This window comes from Amphiprion ocellaris, chromosome 9, assembly GCF_022539595.1.
Source record: "Amphiprion ocellaris isolate individual 3 ecotype Okinawa chromosome 9, ASM2253959v1, whole genome shotgun sequence".
Lineage (NCBI taxonomy): Eukaryota > Metazoa > Chordata > Actinopteri > Pomacentridae > Amphiprion > Amphiprion ocellaris.
In genome coordinates this window covers 15055156-15079013 of record NC_072774.1, presented here as the reverse complement: position 1 = coordinate 15079013, position 23858 = coordinate 15055156, and the positions used below count along the sequence as shown (strand labels likewise).

At 37.3% G+C, this 23858-nt stretch overlaps 1 protein-coding gene and 1 long non-coding RNA gene across 2 annotated transcripts in view; both read right to left on the bottom strand.

The window, feature by feature from the left end:
* LOC129349614 (uncharacterized) overlaps positions 1-12648 on the bottom strand; it is a 76702-nt gene extending 64054 nt beyond the window's left edge. Inside the window, exon 1 of the long non-coding RNA XR_008602677.1 lies at positions 12635-12648. This is a non-coding gene — a long non-coding RNA (uncharacterized LOC129349614). The remainder of the gene's footprint in view (positions 1-12634) is intronic.
* On the bottom strand, positions 1712-10613 carry tmem106ba (transmembrane protein 106Ba). Its single transcript, XM_023266814.3, has 8 exons — positions 10456-10613; positions 7979-8189; positions 6984-7047; positions 6683-6842; positions 5725-5865; positions 5300-5349; positions 5162-5215; positions 1712-3447 (listed from the first exon to the last, which is right to left on the bottom strand). The coding sequence occupies exons 2-8, from the start codon at positions 8175-8177 to the stop codon at positions 3327-3329; spliced, it is 789 nt and encodes a 262-aa protein (XP_023122582.1). The 5' UTR covers positions 8178-8189; positions 10456-10613; the 3' UTR covers positions 1712-3326.
* Positions 12649-23858: the final 11210 nt, after the last annotated feature.

The following is a 23858-nucleotide window of genomic DNA, read 5'->3' as shown; positions in this document are numbered from 1 at the left end:
TCACAATTCTTCTAGTAAGGTGAGAGGAGCAGAGAACAAGAAATATGTCATTTAAAAATATATACTTATGATCTATCTCGACTATAGGTATAAGAACAGATGATCTGTGTTCTTGAAAAGTTGGGCCAAACAGACTTTGTTATGTCCCCATCATCTCTTATTCAACTACATACCTTCAGACAGTGATTGCCATTCTTTCTCCTCTTGCTTTGTTTATGCCCCCTAGTGGTGGGGGGCAGTAGATGTTAGTATTAGTCATTCAGCTTCTCTGCCTAGTCACTGAACTCTTTGATTCAAAGCAGTCTGTCTGGCCAGTAACTGGTCTACTTACATTTCCTTCTGTTCCACTGTTCAGTGAAATATCCCCTTGGCCAGACTTCAGATCCCCAGTTCAAGTAATTGCCGAGTTCCTATGACTCTTGCTGTGTAGATAGATTAAATTTGTTTGTCATATGGACAGTCTTGGTTAGGCTCCAAAAACAAAAGGTTAGTGAGGTGTTTGCTTAGTTTGCCTAATATTTGATTGCACTGCTTTACCTGTCAGAATGATGAATATTTTTGGCTGCATGTGGAGCTAAAACTATATGTCAATTAGTCAGTCAGTTGAGCAACAAAAAAATAATTGGCAACTATTTTGATAACTGATTCTTTAAAAATATTTTTAATGCAAACTGCCAAAAATTAACTAGTTTTGGCTTCTGAGTTGTGACTATCTACTTGTTTTTTTAGTCTTCCATGAAAGTGGACAGGATATGTTGGAGGTTTGGACTGTTGGCTGAACAAATCCACTATCAGAAAATGTTTAGAGTCTGGGACACAGATGAATGAAATTAATTATGGAGAGAAAGTAGTTGCAACTAGGTGTTTCAAGAATCACAAAACTTAAAATTTGAATTGTGTCTAAGAAAACTTGCTGATTAGATCATGTCGGATGCACAAAAAATTAGACAAACGCTGTCATGACTGTCTCAGTTAACTACTGTTAACATTCCACGTTCAGAGGAACACATCACTTCAGGCAATTTATTGTTTGCCGATATGAAGGTATGTTATCAGTGCTGCTTGTTTGTAAGTATGATTATTCAAAACTTACCTAGAAAAATCCTGAGAGAGGGCACTGGCTTTAGTTTTAGCTTTTAGTTTTTACTTTAAACAGTAACACAACAGTAAAATTGCACTATAATAATTAAACTGCAACTAATTCACGGATAATGTGTGCCGAACTCTGAGTGAGGATCTGTATGGATTACATTCAACGTTGTTTCGTCACACAACTAGTTGCAGCTCTGCAGTAAATGTGCTTTTGTACTGTAAATTAATGAATATAAATAATGTGAGCACAATTTTCATTTAGATAGCCTTTGGTATGATTGTGACACAATTACTTGTTTACTTCTAGACATTTTTTTTCCTAAATTTGGCTCAAACATCTGATACTAAATCCACTGAAACTTTCTACAACAATAGAAAACATAATGGTGTAAATAACTACTTGGATTTTTTGCAGATCAATTTATTTCCAGTATCAGTTAATGTGAAGATTTTTTGATAAATCTGAGTAATTAATATCATGCATTTAAATAACAGTGAAATAACGGGACAGTAAGAGTTTGGTATCTGCAGGGGCAGTTCACCATACTGTAGCTTAGCAGAACATCTAGCACCACCCAGCGTGTACAGAGAATATTACACCAAGAAATTGAAGGAAACGTTCAAAACTAAGCAATGATTTTATTTTCAGCTTCATGCATGAAAAACACAAAACCACTTGTGGATGTTAGAAAGTAGCAGCGAAGTATTCACATCTTCACTGTCATCAAATTTCAACAAGGCTATAGTTAGTCTTACAGTTTTCTTATGATTATTTTGTAAAAATGGTAGGAAAATTTACACTTTGTGTGTTACGTAACTTACCAAATTATCACAAATTAACCTAGATCAGAAACTTTGCACTTATGTTTTAAAAAATTATATTTTAGCAATTCAAGCGTAATGGGCATCTGCTGTCACACAAAAACTCTATAGTGCACACAATCTGTGGTGTTTAAAAGTGTCAAATAATATGAGAACAATTAAATACACATCAGAAACAATACAGTGACAAAAGAAAGGAAGTCATGATCATTTCAAACCTCAGGAATAGGAGTAAACTCATGACACAAGTTACAGATGCAAAGTGGATCAAAATTGCACACATAGTACAGTAAATGACACCATAGCCCACAAAAAGAGAACAACCTCTTTAAAGGGAAGAAAGTTGCTCCCAGGTCAGAAAGTATTCTTGCTATAGCATGTTCTAAAGCAAGCCGGAAATAAAATTCATACTTAATTGCATTTATACACTGCTCTATTTTATAGCCCACTCTAATGCTCCTGTATTTACCATTAAAAATAAAAAATATTATCCCTTTTACAAAGTTATTTTTATTATTAAACAGAAAATAAAGGTTTTAATCATTCAGTAAAATATTAATGTAACACAGCAGTCACATTTGCCTTTAAATCACACAGCAGAATTATGAACGTAAGACTTACACTCCCATTACTAAAGCTGAAAGTACCAAACTCTGAGCCAAAAAACAAACCAATGACAAGAGATAATAAGTCATCTATATTGCACTATACAATATCAAGAACCATGAATCATGAAACAAACTAAAAAAAAAAAAATAAAAAAAAGAAAGGCAACTTGTATGAAGGAATGAAAAAGGGGCAGAAAGAAGTGGTTAGGGACTGCTCAGTGGTTTAATTTTCACTGTGTCGAAAAAGTAAGATATTTCTTACACCTTATTTACTGTAAAATTATTTAAAAGTGGTGTAGAGTAGGAGGGGGTGTTAGCAGATGCAGCATTCCCGCTGTACTCAAACAACATTCATGTTACTTTCATTTGATAAGGATCAGGCTAAAGTGCATCATAACTAAAACTACTGATTCCAGTAATGTTAGTATGGAGAAATGATGTGGTGGGAAAACCTTCCAGTAAATAACTGAATAATAAATCATATCAGTGTGTTCTGTTTGCACCAGACTGGGAAAAGACGGTAAACCTCGAGGCAAATTCTGCAAAATTTGGGCAGGTAAGATAGCTTTGTTAAAAGGTAACAAGCCGTCAGTTGGAGGTTGTATAGCAAAATGTCTAATCTAAACTTATGTGACATGTATAAGGTGGAAGAGAATTTAAAAATGGATAATGAGCCACTTTGACTAATTTGAGAACATTATTCCATTGTCACTGAGCAAAGATTTCCTAGTGTGGAGGTCCGCCTAGTCAGTCCCTGTGATCTCAGTCACAGCAGCATCTGATGCATGGGTTCTTTTGCTTGCCTTACTGGTAGACCTGCACGTGCCCATGCAAGGAGGTGGTGTTTCCCCCACAGTCCACATACTGGTACATCTCTTGGGAAACCTGCTCTGCATGGCCAAAGTACGATGTTGTCACTGTCACTCTGAAAAGCAAACGAAAATATAAGTATCTTCAAACAACAAGGTGGTTTAAGTAAAGTTGCCGGTGAAAAGGTTGTCAGGAGTAAATCTTGCAGTGGTGTGAAAAATCTTGCTGATCAAGCTGATGAGAAACCCTCATTCCTTAACAGGTTATAACTGAAGTCCCAGTGGATTATAGTGCTCTGGGGCTGAAGCTTTTGGTTGACTTGAATATAAATGAGTCGGTCTCTCGAAAAACAGGTGGTGGCTGTGAGTAAATATCTAAAATGGTAACTAACAAACAAATAAATAGATGCTGAAATATAATCCGATATACCTGAATGTAATTAAATATGCATCTGACATGTAGAAACAACAGCTGTGGCCCTCTGTGGCACGCCTTATTTAGTTACAAATTATTAAGCCATTAAGATTAAATTATTCATGTATGACAAAGCTTTAACTGAATAAATGTGACTCATGAAATGGGCATGATGCAATCAGCGAGAGAGAAGATGTCTCGCTCTGTTGGAGTTGTTGGAACTGCACAAACTGTCTACTCATGGTTCTACTGTAGTGTTAAGGATTTACACTTCTTTTTCCTCATAAACCATCTTTGGCAGACAACAGAGAGATGCAAACCCAACAACAGCAGTTAGTAGAATTATGGTTATTTAGCGACAGCTGAACAACAGTGAAAATGATGACTGGTGCCAGATAAAACAAATTGACACTGCCTAGCTGTTTTTTTTACATTTATCTTTTCTAATGAGAAAGACTGTGTTCTCATACTTGGCAGAGAACAGAGTCCATCACCTGTGTGACCAAATAAATTTCACTCTCAATTTGCTCACAGTGCAGAGCCCAGCAGCCATTAAAGAGAGCTGTGCCCTAACACTGAGGCGGAAATGAGGCACAAAATGAAGTAATGACGGACTCAAACTTTGGTCGGCTTTATTTTACCAGCACTGGCTCATTAAATTTCGAGCTCACTGTAAGTAGTACTGATTAGTTGGAATACAGAACAATTGCAATGATGTAATACATATAATAGCATTTTTAAATGAAATTATTTAGCTGTAGTTGGTGTCTTTCCTGTTTGCTGGTAAAGCCAGCTTTTTTCCTCCTCCTGACATATTACGGTACAGACTAAAGAGATTTCTAAAATAACAGCCTTGTGACCTTGCTTGTTAAATGCACCAAATGAAGTCTAGAAATGACACTCATAAGTGACCTTTCTGGAATTATGGTCTAGATGTCAAACCATTCAATTAAGGCACTGGCTGCTGCTTTAGCTTCTCATTTTCCCTGGATTTCAGTCTAAAGATGCTTGGCCAGAAACCATCCGTTTGGCTTTGACTAACTTAGACTAAGTGAACTAACAAAGACCGGGCTCTCATGAAAGCCCAGCCCAATGTTTGCTTTGCTAAATTTACAATCTGCTTGCATGTTAGTGTTGACGTGTAAATGAGCAAGGCACCCAGAGGCCTGGGTTTCTCCTGCTGCTTTGAGCACTACTCCACAGCAAAAGGCTGCATTTGTTCTGGGCAGCTCTTCAAGAATGCGTGGGTGAAGCTATGCGAGTGTGGAGGAGGGAAATGTTGAGAAAAAACAGTCTAATGCGATCACGTCGCTCAGGATAAATAAAAAGATAAACATTTTGTAAATATGCAATGATGTTAGCATATAGGTGCAAAAAACACCTCTTTAAAATACTCAACATGAAACCATACTTACTGCATCATGACGACTATGTTGTGAACTTTGATGGTTGGCAAGGTGCAGTAATCACTGTAAGAAAAACAAGTGATTTAAGATTAGAAATTTTAATGATCCAACTGTAAATGGTTAGAGGATTTCTAGTTAGATACTTACAACATATAGCTCATCTCATCAGCAATGGTGGTGGGAACTGTGTAGTCGATCTGTAATGAACACAATGTATAACATATTTCAGGAAGAAACCATATTAGAAATGAACATAGTGCACATTAATGCTAAATACAATTAAACCTAATGTTGTTTTGTAATGTCACTGGACTTAAAGACAATTAGACATTAGCTGTGATTGAAAACATTTGTTTGAAAGCTGGATTTTGTGGAAACATAGCTAATATGTTTAGTGAGCAGTCCCATGACACATCTTTTAATTAAGCTGGATATTATTCATTAGTATTGTGATGATCTGCGTAACAATAAGCTATTTTTTAGGCTGTGTAAGTTTCTAAAGTAACAGGTTGAAGTCCTGTGAGTCGTGTTGTCTTCTTTGTGTGTACACATCAAAAAGTACTTCAACCTACCTGCTGTTCATCCAGTGGTATGATCACTGTGCTGTTGCTAAACTTGGCCTTGCCTATCACCGTCTTGGAGAACTGCACTTGTGCTGTGATGTTGGTCACAGATATGGCATAGTAGTTATTATTGGTGATGTTCAGAGTGTTCTGGAGAGAAGAAGATAAAGGGTGTGAGATGGGTCGACCTTCATGTCTTTTTTTTCATACCAATTAGTTATTGGTTACTCCATACCAGTTATTATGGAGACCGATAACCACTATAGATCTACACTAAAAAATTTTGATCTCGCCATCAAACATTAGAATAGCACCAACTGCAACACAAAACAAAATTGAAATTCTGTTGTTTTTTAATCTTTTACATGTTAAATTATAGGAGAGCCTTTAAACATGTATCCTCCAGTGTTGATAGATTATTACCTGTGATGTGTAATCAATCAGGTAGTGCTAGACAACAAAGTGACTATATATTGAGATCAACACACAACCAACAACCAGCGTAGCACATTTTAAAATGTATTTATTTAAACACCCCCCGGAGCAATGCAAAAAAATGGATTGCTCTACTGTTTTCACCAGTTTGCTAACTCTGTCTGCTTTGGTGCTTTTTACTGAAAAAAATCAAAACAAAAAAACCCTACCGCTGCACTAAACAGCACTAATGAGATCAGTGAAACTGAACCAAATGTGATAAAAAGTGGACCATGAGACTAGAGCTCCAAAGTCAGGTGATAATTCTGTGTTCGCTACTATCAGCAACTCCTTTCATGTACAAATAGTCATGTGACATTGCATAGCTGCTGTAAGACTCTTTGCGGTGTTTGCAGTGTGTTTTCCACACTAAGAAACTCCTTTTATGTACAAATGACTGTCTGATGTTGTACAGCTGCTGTAAGTCAATCTGTATATGAGCAGAATTATTGCATTCTCTTACAGGGTATTGAGTTTGGCTACACAATCTTACTGTAATGTTGAGATAGACAATTCGTTTGTCCTGATCATAGGAGACATAGGCAGACTTCACTCCCACATAGGTGACATCAATGGAGCGAGGGAATAGGAAGAAAACAGCCAGTCCAGACAGCAGCAGGCAGAGAGCCACTGATATCGTGACATACAGCTTTCTGGAGGAGGAAAAGAGAAGTGACACCCTGAAACCAGCTGATGACTTCAAAGTCTACCATGCTGCTCTGTGTTCATTTCGTTTCATCACACAGAAAGCTAACACAGTTAATCTATAAAAAGCGCACAGAGTGCAGACTTACGTCCTGCTTGGTCTGAGCCTTTGGTCGCTGTATGGAATCAGAGCCACAAGCTGGTTCTCTTGACCTGTTGAATGGTTTTGAAAAAGGAAATGGTCCTGTTACTGTTGGATTGAGTAAGGAACATGTTGTAAGGTTTGCACTATGCACAAGTACCTAAGCCCCGTAAGCCACAGTTTTATTGTTGACTGGTTTATTCATACTTCAAAAGTATATGTCTATTTCAACCACTATGCATTGATGAGGCAGATCCTGTTAGTACAGAGTGGCTTGACCAGATCCCTGATTTGTAATACTGGTACAGCAGAAGGAGTAAAACTGATTATTGGAGTTGTTTGATCTGCATAAAGGGGCCAGTGTGTCCAGTCATTTCTTCTACAAACTGCAAGAATTTAAGTGCACCAACCTTTCATGAAACACCCTAACAAAACCCTGAACTATTAGAAACATGATTTTGTATTTTGTTATCTTTATAAAGAAGGCAGCATGGTCTGCCATATATATTATTTTTACTATCATATATTTGCTATATCTGTGAAAACAGTTGACAGTAAGGTATGAAGATCTGATTGTATTTTTTGTGAAATGTGTTTGTGTTTCTGTCATGTTAACTTTACAGTGCATGCACTAGTATTGTGGTTCATATAAACTTGTGTGTGGCAGGCTTATTTGATGGCATTACAGAATAGAGATCTTAATTGCAATATTCCAGATTTTTTTCTTTTTTCTTTCTTTTTTTTTTTTTTTTAACCATTAAAACCTCAAGTGAGGCTGAAATAGGTTCATCACAAGCCCTGGTTCCATGACGCACTTACACCCACATAGTCTTAATGAAGCTGATTAGTTCATGTTTTTAAGAAATAAGATTGTTACTTTCTGGATACTAAACTGATTACTGATTTAGTCAGGGATATTTCATGTTATAGAGAAACGGGTGTTTTCATGCAGACAGTTAGTGGTAATACAAGTATTTTTTTCTAACAACTACAAAGTTTTACCACGTGGGATTCTGCCGGTGCCCTGGCATGTGGGGCATGTGACGCTGTCCCGTCCAGTAAACTCCACATAGGGAAACTGAGATACGTCTCCGTTCTTTCCATCCTCTTCTGTCTGGCTGTCTCTGTACTCGCCAGCAGCCGTCAGGGCGTCTTGACTCTCATCTTTGTGTTTGGCCAAGTGTGACTGGGACTTGCCCATAGCTGCAGCTGTCTGTATACAAAACAGAAAAGAGAGTGTGGAGAGAGAGGAACTGCCACATAGTTGCAGCACGATGCGCTGACTAACCACATGCCACACAACCATTTGAATGTTAAAATAGGCCGGGAAGAATTCCAGGAAACGTTTCCCAGGAGAACAAACTTCAGCTGGTGCACCGACTGTCCATGATGAAAAATGTCTTGTAATACTAAAATACAAATAATTCAGTTGGAACTGGAGACTCAACTGTTAGCTTCACTTAATTTCTGTCTAATTTCTTTTTGCTCATTTTCAAAGTTCCATGAAATATATTAAGCTAACACTTTTATCCTTAGCATTACTGTAGCCTTTAAAAAAATAAATAAAATCTCATAATGTTTGGCATGCTGGGCTGCTACCTAGTTAAAGGATTTCTTGGTCATTACAGCCTTAACTAATGCATTTACCTCAATTAGCTGAGGCTTCTTTTGAAGAAATTGATGGTCTTTTTTGTAGAAAGTAATGGTCTAAGCTCTGGTATTGTGGTAAGATTCTTAAATATGCTTTGTTCACACAAGGTTTTAGGAGAACTTTCTTCATCTGGGGACTGACAAGAATATTGTTTTTAAAAACGTGTTATACTTTCATTTAAATCAAGTAACTGCTTAATTTTGATTATTCATACTGACTCTCAGGTTTCATTAGTTGGAAGAGCTGAAATCTGACCATTATTTTGTATAGTACAATTGTTTTTTGGTTTGGAAGCATGTGGAAGACATTTTTAAGGCTTTAAAAAGGAGTTATTATAGCACATTTTGTATTCTTGTGCTCTTTCAGTCTTTGTGGTACAAAATTGCAAGAGAGCTGATGTTTATGTGGTGTTTAAGTCACCTGTATTTCTCAGAGTAACTACACTTACATAGCTTTGAGGCACTTTACTCATACTTCTACTCCTCTATGCAGTATTCCAAGAGGACATATTGTACTTTTTAACTAAATTTAGCGATGCTGTAGTCAGTAGTTCCAACTTCTAGATTAGGGTTTGACATACAAGAACACCATTAGCCTGCACGATAAATATGATGCTTTGTTGGAGTAAATTGAACACCTAAAGTATACAGTATAAACTCTCTCATTCGTGTCGACACTCCTTCCCGCTCACTATGCTCGGACAACAAAAGGCGCCTGACAGAACCACCACAACAGGGCCAGTCGAAAGCTAGACTCTTCTCCTCTGTGGTTCCCTGGTGGTGGAACGAGTTACCAAAGCCTGTTTGATCTGCAGAATCCCTCTCATTCTTTAAGAAAATACTAAAGACCCAGCTCTTCACTGAACACCTTTGCACTTGACAGACTGCTAAAAAATAACAAAATAATTCCTATTACCTCCCGCACTGCCTGTATACACCAAGGTCCTATTATCACACTTCAACTTGTTTTATAGCACTTCTGACTAGATCCTTGCTTGTGTTGTATGTACTCTCAGATGTACGTTGCATTGGATAAAAGCGTCTGCTAAATGAAATTGTATAATTGCAGCACAAGGGACTTTAGCTGACACTTGAAGACAAGGCAATGCACTGACAATAATGACCCAAAAGCTACTGTTATGTAATTTTTTGGTACATTTTTCACGTCTGGGCTTGTGATGGAAGATTGTTTTAGTGTGTGGTGCAATTTTCACTTCGGTAAATAATCTGAATACTACTTCCACCAATGATTGCACTGTTTTGTCATATTCCTAATGAGGATTTTACAGTATGTCTTGATGATGGGTGATCACTGCTAATTGTAAAGTAGGTCGACCTGTTCTGACGATCACTGTATATCAAGGTGTCTGCTGTGCATTAGGCCACAGCTCCTGCGAATTACCACATCGTGTAAGCACAGGTAACTAATAAGTGTCACGTTGCGGTGCATCTGTGGGCTGCAGACAATAAAGATTAGAGGATCAGGCAAGCTGCAGGCTGTTGCTCCATGTCGTGTCATTACATACATAGAACACAGAGCTCAGGCCGCCATGCTGCCGAGCCGCTAGCCAGGAACACAACGTACCGGCCGGAGGAGAGCAGCCATAGGCCTCCATTTGTACAACCAAAAGCGACATTTAGCCTTTTCATTTTTATTCCAACACAATATAACAGTATTCCGAGTCGACAAGTTATTCTGACGTTTGTTTTTAGAAATAAGCAATTGCTCTGTGGGGACAATCCGAAGCGCAGAAATACGCAATCAAAGCCGTTTAAATCACCGATACGACGTAAATTACGTATTGATTCTCCGTCTGTCAACATCTTACCTGTGTTGTGTTTTATTCTGACTTGTTTGCCATCCGCTGTGTCGTCGCCGTTTGTTGTGGTTCGCACGCCAGAGGAGACGAAAGTCAGAAACGCCCCCTCCGCTCCTCATTGGTCAGAATTCTGCCAGAGGAGATCTGATTGGTCCGCACTAACCTGTACTCTAACTGCTCTCTGTGGAAACATGGGACACACAGGTTAAGAAAAGATGAGAAAAGATAAGATCTACTTTATTTTTATAAATAAAACATAAACAGGTTAGTGGAATATGCACAATTACACAGAGGTTAGTAGTAAAATAGAAATAAAGAATACAAAGTACAAAATGCAGAGTATAAATGCAAAGTGTCTAAAAGTGTCTAAAAGTGTCTTAAGTGTCTCAGTGTGTAAAGTGTCTAGAAAAAATAAAATAAAATATGATAGCACAAGTACAAGATGTAAAGTGTATACTATTAACAAGAAACACAGTAACAGAAAATGAAGTGAAGGGAAACCAATATTGCACATGATGGATTGCACTAGAAATATTGCACTTGGACAATGATAATACAGATTGTGACTTCATTTGGAAAGAGTCTGATGATATTGCACATGGAAGTTTGTTGATTATGTATCCCTTCTGCAGAAGAGGGAGGAACTTTACAATCTGATTGCCTCAGCATCCTCCTCTCTGACACCTCCACCACAGACTCCAGCTCAACCCCTAGGACAGAGCCAGCTCTCCTAGTTATGAATATAAATCACAGTTAATGCAATTGTGTATAGTATACTATTTAGTATTGGATTAAGATGCCACAAATGCTGGTATTTACAAAGAAAGGTGCAAAATTGTTACAATAAGATTGAGTATAGGAAAGGTACAAAAAATACCATGTAATAATAGAACTAATAATAAGCATGTAGGGGGGATGCCTGGGCCCTGATAGGCCAGGATTATTGGTTTTATTGCACAGCTGAAGTCACTAGAGCAGTCACTATAAACTCCATGCAGCTCATCAAATTCATGTTCCCTATCAATTACAATACATTTTAAAACTTATTTTTACTCCAGAAAAAAATACAAAGTTTTGTGTTCAGTATTTCAGAAATATTGTCAATCAAATATTTGAATATTTGTTAGACAGAATGTCTGCTTTCAGAATATTATAATAATATCAGTGGTGGAAAAAGTATTCAGATTCTATACTTAAAAAATACTATCACTCCTGACTTATCTTCTTTGGTCCCTGAAGACACTTTACTTCTGCGTATGAACTGAAGAAATCTGTTGAATAAAAAAATTAAACGTTCTCAAGAACCGTAAAAAACACTCTGTTGCAAATAAAAATACTGTTCTGAAAGTGTTACATAAACAAAATAACCATATTATGAACCAAATGAGTATCACAAGTAAAATTACTCAATGCAAAGTAATTATATTATTACAGATGTGTTTAGGCAGCATTTCACATTTTTTACATTACACATTAGGTTATTAATACAAATGCATTCATGTTTAAGTAGCACACTAATGATTTAGTTGGTTGTGGGGACGCAAATATTGCATGAATTAATACAGCAGTATAGACTTTCTATGGCAGTAGAAAGTAAAAGACATCTACTAAAAATGTTTAATTTAAAATATTATATGACTAGATTGTTCGTACAGATTCATAGATGTTTATGTAGCATTTCACTAGAGCAAATATGACAATGTTATTAAAATCCCCTACTGAAAATGTTACAGAAAAACGAATAAATATTTTATTGACTAAATGTATTTAAATGATATAAATAAAAGTACTCAGTGAGTGTTTGGCAAAAATTACTAGACTGCCTTTGCAGATTACAGATACATTAATGTTTAAGTAGCATATTACAGATGTAATTGTCAATTTTGAAACAAACTTTGTCTATTTTAGCTACTATTCGCCTGTTTAATCCATAAAAGTAAAAATGCTTTATGGTATGAGAACCATATGTGCTATGTCTAATCCTAGTATGTTGTAAGTTACTGCAACTTCTGACAGAATGTAATAGCATAATAAGCTTAATTTTATACTTAAATGCAGTATTACAGTAAATGCTGTTGGAGTCCATCCCATCACCCATTATATGCAGGTTTATCCTTTAACATTACTATCACTTATGCACTGTACTTGGGCACAGTGGAGCTAGTTTTGTATACTTAACTACCCAAACCTATGAAAAGTCATCTCACTGTGCAACAAGATGACATTTTTCATATGTAAAATCTTAACATGCAAAGTCAATAGCAAATACAGAGATCAGAGTAAACTTTATTCATTGTCTTGCACAGATACTAAACAAACAAACAAAAAATGTTTGCTTGCATTTAGCCTAAGTACCTTCAGACTTCCTCCTCTGTGTACAGTCTCTATGCCAGCATCTGCCATAACTGGTCTGGCAAAACTGCCAAATCCATATAGCTGAGTAAGAAGTACAACATTTCCCTCTGAAATACAGTGAGTTTACAGTGTAAAGTAGAACATAATGGAAATGGTCTGTTTCAGTACAAGTATCTTAAAAATGCTCTAAGTACAGTACTTGGATAAATAGAGTTACCTTCCACAACTAATGATCGCATAAATACTTTGAATAAGTGGCCACATGACGTTAACATAAACACATTAACTGCCTAAGACATATAACAGGAAAGTTACTGAAAAAACAACTTACCATAGCTGAAATCATGTCACTGTAAATGTATTGATGCATATCAAAAGCTCATTGCAGATCCAATGTAAGGAATGTTGTGCAGCCATTTGCAGCTGTGCAGCTTTGCTTAATCATTACTGAGATTATGCTTTGGAAGAAAACTAGAGCTGTTAATACAAAATGTGGTGTTTTTTGTTTGTTGACTTGAATTATGTCTTGATACTGTCTGTGCATGAACCACACTGAAGATTAAGTAAAAGTGCTGTTAAATAATTGTCTGCTTCGAGTACATAGGGAAGTATGTTAAGTATAGAAATGCTCAGTATTCATTTTTCATCACCACTAGTGGAATGTGTCCATTAAAAATATCTTACATTAAAGGCATGTACAGCTAATCTCCTGACAACAGAATGTTTAGTGTTACAAGCAAACTGTAGCAACTGTAGATTCTGATCTCAGCTCAGTCTGCTAACATTAATGAAAGATGTTTAATTTTAGACCGACAATAATCACAAAATCGCAAACAAAATGAGAACACTTTGAACAATAGGCTATTCAGTGTGCTGTTTAATCAGTATGGAGTCCAAAATTAGTTCAGGTCCTCTGACTGAAAGCCCGTGTTTGGAAAGTTTGTCCCACGTAAAATAAGCCATACAACAGTCTGCCTGCAGGATGGCTGCAGTTCCTGGAAAATTTAGTCAGCTGACAGAAATGCACCAAAGAGGTTCTTTGTGAACAAGTTTTGCCACAAGCACCACCATTGTTATTCATAATAAGCTAGCGCTCACCTTGTTATTGCATTAATCTATTTAAAACAGATGTCTGTCAGCGGAAGCTGCATCTCAGAAGACTGAAAAGCAGATGGGATGAAAACTGATAGACATAAGAGACAATCCTGTAATATTTTTATATAATATTTATATATAGGTGACACATGCATATATATTTCAAATTTTAAAAAGTATTTTATGTGTGAGTCAAGGAACAGTGCATTCTGTATTTGTTTGCCAACTGAAATATGCACGGCATGCAAAGTTCTTGGAAACAAACTAAATTATTTAAATAGATAATGATTTAATGATTATTTAATGAAGGAAGTACACACTTTAAGCTGAAAAACTTAAAGAGTACTGCAAAATTTAACATATTTAGTTTTCAATATGTAGATAAAAGCCATTTACTTAAAAAAAAAACAAAAAAAAAAACAGCTATGTCCTATTGAAGCCCAAAATCCAACTCCACTGAACACTGAACAACAGACTATAAAACATCTCAGCTGTATACAGACTACAGTGATTCTTTAAACTCCTCACATAAACCAAGCTGAGTGGTTGTACTTGGTTACTGGAGGGATGTGAATGTGCTTTCCTTCAGCCAGATGATGGCACTGTGCAGCCGTGTGTAAATGTATGACTCAGCACCAGTGAGGCTGGTGAATCCTATTGTCAACAACACAGTCATTAATGCCAGTGAGCAAACACTAAATTATAGCCTTAATGGATATATTTTAAACTGTTTAATCTTCATGATTTCAGTGCAGCCACTCTAAATGATGCCTTACCTGACAATATAAAGGAGATCTATAAATGGATAATAAAAATAACCTGTAATACTTTTGCACCAACTGTGCATAAAGTGACCCCAACAGTCTTTGTTTGAGTACCAGATGGAGCTGGTTTAGGACAATGGAGTCTTCCAATAGTTTTTTCTGTGTTGTTGTTTCACACTTTCCTGTGATTGTTTAACTCAGTAACATTTATTAATCATTGCATAGTGCAGTGTGTACCAGCCATCTGGTAGTCACATTACAAATGTGCTAAAAATACATAGCAAATGCTATTTGACACAGGTTGGCTTTAATAATGACCTACTTGGCATCATCAAGTTTGTCGTAATGCCAGAGCTAAATGGCAGAAATCAGCATCAGCAGTGGCCCTGAATATCCTCCTAAAGACGGATTTGCTACTTTAGCGAAAATATGTTTTTAATGATGTGCATTCACAGTATTTTCTAAATGTTCTCTGAACCATCAAGACTGTGAATCCCCCTGTGTTTCCCAATAATTATATGCTGAATGTACAGCAAGAAACAACATTAACTTTGTGCTGAACCTGGATGATTTGAATAAATATCCTCGAAAAATTGAAATGCAGATTTGCTGCTGCTGATACGAGAGTTTGGGATCAGAATATTTTCTCTCCTATTAATAACTGGGTTAGAAATTACCACTAGCTACTTTATGTGCCAGTAGGTGGTGGTGGGTTTGTCAACTCACAAGGCACTTTGGCAGGAAACCAGCCATTGTTCAGAGCTCCAGTTGCATCGAAAGGAGGCCATCGCTGCAAGATGTTTTCTCTGATCTGAACCACCGTGGAACAGTTTTCTAGGTTTGTTAATCTTTCATCCCACCAGGTTAGAGATTTTGAAATTTAGATTTTCCATTCAGTGATGTTTAAGCCAGGCATAATGGATTGCACTCCTACCTTCTCGTGTGTTCATTCCAGTTAAGAACTATAATGAAAAATTGCTGAAATTGTGCATCACCGCACACTGTGCTTTTCTGTCACTTCAGCTTGTTATCCTCTGCTTTTGTATTTATCTGTCAGTCTTTGTTTTCAAATGTCAGTATTCTTTACTTTAAAGCCATAACATTTTGTGTTTTGTAATTGCTTCCTGCAGTTAGTTTGTGTTACATTCTGATTTGATACCACCACTTGCCAAACAATCTAGCCTCAGAAGAAAATGACCTGTCAATATGCTCATTATGAACTTAATGCTTGCCAGTGGGCTACTGGGTTAGCGTCCTGCCCTGTTTATTGGTGCAGTGGTCTGTCCCCCCTAATCCCAGAATCCTCTCCTGTCACTGCAGCTCACAGTACCAATACAGTCGTGTTGTACACAGAGAGGACTAATTCACTTTGAATCACCGTGAGGCATATGAAAACACCTCCGCGCTAGTCTGAGGAAGCAGGTTAAAAGTGGCATTGCTGGTCCAGTCTGCTGTGTGAGGAAGCTGCCTGTGTGTCCCCGATAAGAGGAAGTGAGTGGTGAGGACACGTCAGCCTACTTCAGGTGTCAGCACTTCAAACCAGAAGCACGGCTTCACAGGGAATGTGTAAAACTCCATATTGCCGAGGTGAAGTGGAGGATATTCTGAGTTAGTAGTATTTGATGTCAACTTGTTCTTAACCTAAAAAAATATAAGAGTAAATGAATCTCGGAGTGGCGACTCACTGGATTTCTTTTCTTGAAAGCTTTCTGCCTCTGTTTTCATTCTACGTGTCACATCGAAAGCATATATACTTTATATTTAATTGGCAGCTCTCATACGCTATTACAGCAATTTACAGCGTTGCAGTATAAGGCCACTAGAGTTACTTGGCAAGATCAAACATATGACACCAAGTCTGCTTGATGTAATGAGCAATTACTGAGAATTATGGAGAGTTATATACCTATCAGTCCCAGTCAAGAGCTGCTGTAAGACTGATAAACTGAGCATTAACAGTGATATTCAACAGCAATGACTGAGCTCTTAAACACAATATCAGCAAACCCTTAATTCAATCCAGTGCACTGGTTCTTGCACTTACCTCGAAATTTCTACCGAAGTACTAGTTTGAATGATTTTCTGAAATCATAAAAATGCAAAATAATCATTAATTATTGTGCCCATCCTATTGACAGTGTAAATATCATTCTTTATGGGTGCTTGTCTGGATTCAAATATGCAGCCTGAATGTATTCATACCAATAATTATCATAAAGTGGGATTACTCAACACAAAATTGTTCCATTTTGAAATGGATTCTCAGTAGGAATGCTACCACATACAAAAAACTGCAGCATGTAAAAAAGCATACTGAACAAAATTTAACAGCGATTCATCATGGTCTGACCCAGCAGCACAAGGATATATCTTGCACAAGACTCAACCAACATTCTACGCTGCAGAAAGAAGAAATGAGCATGAGAAAGGATTTTTAAAAAATCTGCCACGCGACTGTACATAATGTTTGGATTCTGCTAAATATGTAGAACAAATTAAATCCCAGATTTGCAAATCTTGTTTGCTTGTAAGTGAATGAAATGAGATGGAATGATTATAAGAATGGTCCCTTTTTTCCTGTGACTTAAAATATACAGTAATATCAATGCTGTGTAGCAGAAAATTTGCAAACACAACAAACCAGTTTTACCAGGATACCAGACTAACCTTTTACACAGGTTACACAAGTGCAGCTATCTTTATCATTAGATGCACCAGCACTTAATATAGGTGCAAAAAAAAAAAAAAAATAAGCAGGCTGTTTTAATTTAAATAATACACATTAAGCACTACCTTTTTTGTCAGTTCCCATACACATTGGTATAATTTTTTAACACTATAACAATTGTATTTAGAAATAATGGTGCTGATGCTTTGGACACTTGAGTGGTTCTTTTTCATAAAGGTAATCTAGGACATTAAGTTAGTAAATTATAGCTTTTCTTTGGCTATATTATGAGCAGTGTTAAATTTTATTATCTTTCCCCACTGCTCCTCGGTGCTGAAATGCTGCAGTAAGAGGCCTGCTCTGGTGGCCACCCACCTTTCATGACACAGGACGAGTTTCTTGGGGAAGTTGTACTTTTTTTTAACATTTCATGTCGATGCTCTGACAGTAAAAGCTTTCTTCTAAAGCTATGCTTTGGCTGAAATCGTTGCAGTAAATGAATAATGGTAGCCATTTATCATAGCTCAGTGTTTCCCACAGGTAGAAAATTTACTTTTGGTGCTATGTGGCGCAGCGTGAATGATGTGCATGCAGAGACACTGGCAGTTTAGAGGGTACAGTGTAACTGTAAGCTACAGTTCACAGATGTCCCCGAAACACTTCACATAAAGTAATTGAAGCTATCACTCCCTGTTGTTCCGTAAATGGGCAGGCATCTTTTGACGCTACCATTTACCAAAGTTCCATGAAAGCTTCACATTCATTGGCATTTACTACTTGACATAAAGCTGCGCACAGAGAAGCCTCTAGTCTCCACTCAGCTCAGACAGGTGGGTGAGAAAAAAAAAGTTAATTTTAAAGTGAAATATGGCATTCTAATGTCAGATTTACCTAACCTGAATCCCAGTGAATCTGTTCATCTAAGTGGGTTGCACAAAACACACAGACAGACCTGCTAAATGTCAGGCTCCCCTGTTGTGACCAATGACAATGTTTAGTCACACTTGACAGATTTTTGGTTACACTCTACAGCCCTGCTCACTCAGATGCAGAAACAAAAACAAAACACAAAGTGGCTTTCTTAAAGATATAGCAAAGAGGAAAAGAAAAGAGAAATGACATAAGAAATCAATATCAATTTAGTTTCCCATCATCTTTTCAAAATGGTTCCTATTTTTGAATTTTGACAGCCAATTTCCTAATATGTTATATGATGTCATGAAGTACAAGCATTCTGTCATGGCAAAATATACCCAGGACCAATTTTAAACGGCACATTTTACACAAGACTACAGTCAAGATTTTATTTTATTTTTTTTGCTTGCAGTTTCTTGCAACAGAGCATGTTTGATGTGTTTGCTCTTGTTTTTACATTAATTATGTACCATTAGATGGAAGAACTGCCTTGATTTAGACACAATAAATCAGCAAGTCATTACAGTTCAGATAGCAAAAGCTTGTCTAACCTGACTTGTAGCTTTATTATTTTGCAAAAACAAGAGAACTCGCTCTTTCCTTCTCTACCATGAGACAGAATAAAAAACAGAGTCTGGTAGATGCTGCAGAGCAGAATCAGAGGGATGGGGTCCAGTAGGGGTACTGTAGGCTTCAAGGCACTTAACCAGCACTCATCACTGGCAGTGTTGTGACACTTTAGAGACCAGCTAGACCCCAGCAGGGAGTCTGTCAAATAATTCCAAGCAGATCTACCATGCTTGGCCAATTCACTGTATCCTTTGCTGCTGGTGTTGTCTTGTGCAGCTGACCTGTGATTCAACTCTGGCCAGCTAAGCCAGCAGTGTTCACATCTGTCCTGCTCTGGCAACAAAACATCGTCCTTACACCCACAGAGCGGGTAGATCCAATGGGCTTTGGCATCGGTTGCAGGTTTGTCGTTGTGTCTTTTATATCATGAACAAGAATCAGATAACTTCTTCTTTCTACCACTAATGTATTGTCAAACTGACAGCCCACACACACAGTTTAAAGATTTTTAGAATTAGAAATGGTATCACATAATGACCGGGTGTCTGCCAAAGTGGCTGATTGATGCACGTACCAGTTTCTGTCGATATTTGCCAGCATTTTGTCTGGAGGCCGGAGGCTGATGGTTATTTTCCACCCAGCTTATAAAACATGTCATATTTGAGCACCATGCAGCATTTCTGATTAACTCCTGCTGGAATCCAATCTGATGCTCTGTTTTAAAGAAGAGAACACTTTGACTGGAACACAACAACAAAAAATAGCAGTGGAATTTGCAAAAAGGTTAGATAATGGATAAGGAAAGGAAAGAGGGAAGACCTATGTAAGCAATTCAGCTCATATGTAGTCATGTCTTTTGTGCACGGCTTTACTGTGAATGTAAGGAAGGCTAAAATACTTACTTTATTGCTGAATTAACAATTACAACTCACCTGACTGATGTGGTGGAGTGGTAGACGAGTCAATTTATAATATTTCCAGGCTTAAGGTGTTTTTCAGTGTCCTTGGAAGCTGTCAGAGGTGTAGATATGTTGTATGCAGTGTGGTCTAATTGGGTTCCCACACAGGTTAAGGTCCATTACCTAGCCAATCATCTAGTGTACATTGCATTAATCATGCTTTGAAGCATCCAAAGCTACACTGGAAGAATGGAAACTTTACTTGCAGTGTAGACTTACTAATACACTACAAAATGTAGTCATGGAGAACTCATTATGGACACCCAGAATTTGTGGCAAGTTATAAAACTCTAAGCTGAATATATGACTTACAAGAAAGTTTATTGCTCCCTGAAATAATACCCATAGTGGAGCTAGAAACTCCACTTGCTGGCTACTGACTTCATCATCTGCCAGTCATTAGTGTTATTCAGATTAGGGGAAGAGGACATTAGGATGCCATGTAGACAGCCTAAACGTTGGCAGAGTTTTTAAGCAGTTACCTCTGCAACAAAAGAACAAATTTAATGGAAAAAATCCACTTTAACCAATATTCATAATTATACATTTCTTGTCTTCTCTTGTTGTCATTAGTTCCATCCACCCAGTCATCCATTACCGATTATCTGCTTTAACCTACAGAGTGTCACAGGGGGCTGCAGCCTATTTGCTAGAGCATCTGCAGAAAAACCCTAAGGAAGCACAATGGAGAACATGCAAACTTTTGTCATTAGCTGATATGGGTTCATCATAATTCAAATTATAGCTACGACATAAAGTTTTTTCTTTACAGCTGTTTTTCACCGTGTTGTTTAATTGGGAAAAATAGTTTTTCAAACCAAACCTCATTGCTTTTGTTTGCAATTTTAATAAAATATTGAAGGCTACTATTTTAAAACTAGATAACTGCCACATGCATTGTATTTGTATGATCTTTAATATCATACCGTAATGGTACCAAGCCTGTAGATGCTTTGATACAAGTCAGATTATCGAAGAGCAATTGTACCTTGGAAAGTAATTAGTGATTTATCTTCTGTACATTTGAATGTGTGGAATACACAAGAGCTCAAGCAGTAAGATGTTTTGATCTTAAAATACTGTTGCTGGCAGTTTCGACAGCCACTGCTATAGTAACATTCGATGAAAGGCTCTTCATTCTGTCTGAGAGGCTATTTTGGTGATAGTGTGGCAAATGGGAAGTGACAGTCTGTAGTTACTCTAATCTCCTTGATCACCTTTTAATTTACCAAATTGCAGCTCGATCAGGGAGCAGTAGTCCACAGGAGTAGAACAAAACAGGACACGGCATTGAAGCAGGGCTTGTTGGCTGATTGTCGGTCATTGTCAGTGCTTTTGCATACGTTTATGTAATCTTGTTATTATCTGCTGTAACCTGATTTTTAAAAATTATAATGTAAACAAGAGATCCAGCTTCCTTATTAGGGATGAGGAATTAGAGAGGCCCACATAACACACAGCAATTTTGCTTAGAAACTTGATTTCTTGGCAAATTTATATACCAAGATTATATAGCAGTGTTTTTCATGTTAAAAAAAAGGGACAGTATTGCTATGGCAGCAGTTTGGTTGGAGGAAAGCGAAGATCACTACCTTTAGCTATAGGTATGAAAATCCGCTGTCAGCTAAAACTGAAAGTGAGATATACTAAAAGGCTTAATAAGTCTGTTTCTACCACTGATGTTCAATCAGCAATTTAATTTGCATGCAGTTTTACAGGAACACGTTGATGAATAGAGTGGAAAATGTATAATCAACAGAACCAGTTAAGGCTGAGGTAGGCAGAAACCTGGAAAAGGCAAAAAAAAAAAAAAAAAAAAATCGAGAATTTCAAAATACAGCCCTCCTCCTGCAGCTTTTGCCTCTCTGTCTTATAACCTTAACAGCAGATGAGCACAAGCATATGTCCAACTCTGAGCGTAAACATGAATATAAACATGAAATTGAATTAGCAGAAGGCTAAACTATTAGCAAAATTCAACATCGCCACTCATCACCAAGTTGCATGGTAAACTTACCAACCACTACAACACATTTCGCTATTACAAAAAAATGATTTGAGCAGCTGACCTGTTCAAGAAAATAAAGAAATATGGTAGTATTTACTGGTTGTAACTACAGTTAAATGTGTACACTTTGCCTATGATGACACTTACTGAATTTATTGTCAGACTCTCTTTTTGACTCTTTTTGATCTACCTTTTTTTCTCAGATGTTTTGCAGTGTAGGCAGTTGTTGCCAATGCTGGTATAGTAACTTTTCCTGCAGGATTTCTAAGCTACTGAATCAGGCCTCCCACCATCTAAAAAGACAAGCATGCTTATGTGCATTTGTAGGAAACCCGATAGGAACTCTGCTCTCTCTCTGAAAGAACCTGCAATGTTTCCTTTGATTAGATAAGGCTTTTCAATGCTTGTCTGCTAGTCTGGTTTAGTCTCAGCTCACTTAAATAGATATTAAAATGTTAGAATGGAAATGTTGCCCCAGTCATGCAGAAACAAACAAACAAACCTTAAAATGTTTACCCTAGCTTTCAACAGAAGTTATGGCATTTTTTGACCTGGCTGTAATCCTCATAATTGCAACCATTGTGGCTGTGCAGCCCATCAGCTTTGCACTTGCCTTATCCGTTGTAAAGATTAGAGGAATGCAACTGTAGGAAAACTATGTTTACTGTGGCAAGCAGCGCTAGCCTCTAAAAGCTTTCCAAATAAATCTCAATTTTACTGAAATTATTTTGTTTGCCTCTGAGACATGGAATGTAAACACAGAATTTAGCACTTGGATTAGCTAATGAATGTATGTTTCTGTAGCTGCATCTGGGGGCAGGGATTCCTTTATGAGGGTGAGACAATTCCTCAATCAAAGAAGATGCATGGCTGTACGGTTGAGGAGAAGACCCAGGTTAAAAAAATATTGAGATTTTCCTTTTAGAAGTTTGAGAGTCCATTATTTATGGGTCACAAATGTTACACTTACTAATTTCTGATACATGCACCAGAACGACCGACCTCCCTTGTGCTGTGTCAGAGCCTAAAAATGGGAGTGCATGAATGGGTGGGGGGTAATTATTGATCACCAACCCCATCAGTTTCCTGTAGATGTATTCGGGTCATTTTGTAGAAAAGCTCTGGATTATATACGTTTAAAAATGTGCGAATGGCCAAAATTGCAGGGATTGTCGTGGAAGCAGAGCTTAATTTAAGTGCCACATACTCACAAACCTTCCAACCTCCTGAACACGAATACTAAGGGCTGTCTCCATTCTCGTTTTTGTTTAAGTCTCAGCTAAAAAGCATAGCAACGACACATTGAGGCGTTAAAGAGCTTTACATACAAACACAGACACGCATGCACAGTGTAACACACAGACTGTAGCCGAGAACATGCACGCACAAGAACAGTATATACTCTCAATAAAACGCCCGCCCACACACACATGCACATTCTTGCTTGTCAAATCATATTAACATCAGGTCAGGCTGCTTTTTTTTTTTAGCTGGTTGCTATGGCAGCAGTGAGACGGTCTATGGGTCGCTCCTACAGGCGTCTCCAACAACAGGGTTGTAGCAGTAAGATTGGTGTAACTATTGCAGATTGCTCCCCACTGCTGTGCTTAAGGTAGTGTAATAGTGTGTAACCGAAATACACAAATAACTGATGTGCTGTTAATATATCTATATATGTGAAATTACTGTAATTTACCATGGTAAAAAGGTAGGTTCGGTATCCACATATATCCAATTAACAGTATCGTAAAGCCTAGAAAAAGTTTACTCTTAATATTTCTAAGTGAGGTTATCTACGTTGCCTCATACAGCAGCTTCATTATTTTTTATTTCCTCTGTTTTTTCTTTTTTCTATTTAGCTGATTGTGCTATTAATTACTGTCACAATTTACTCTTTAAATGATATAAGAAATTGACAACTGTAGTATCACACACTGTTAGCCCAAATCCCATCTAAATTTTTGTGTTAACTTCCTAAATACACACATATTGACCAGCATCTACAGTATAGCCTCAGGAACCCTGCAGTCTAATTACATTATTTTCATTTGGCAGATGTCAACATCTGTATCTGTCTA

Bases quoted from the DNA above. Each gene is read 5' to 3' on its own strand.
- tmem106ba (XM_023266814.3), bottom strand. From the start codon at position 8,177: ATGGGCAAGTCCCAGTCACACTTGGCCAAACACAAAGATGAGAGTCAA. The intron at 7,048-7,978 runs GTAAAACTTTGT...ACCATTCAACAG, and splicing joins CACCGGCAGAATCCCACGTG to GTCAAGAGAACCAGCTTGTG. The intron at 5,866-6,682 runs GTAAGATTGTGT...TCTTCTCTCCAG, and splicing joins TTGTCTATCTCAACATTACA to AACACTCTGAACATCACCAA.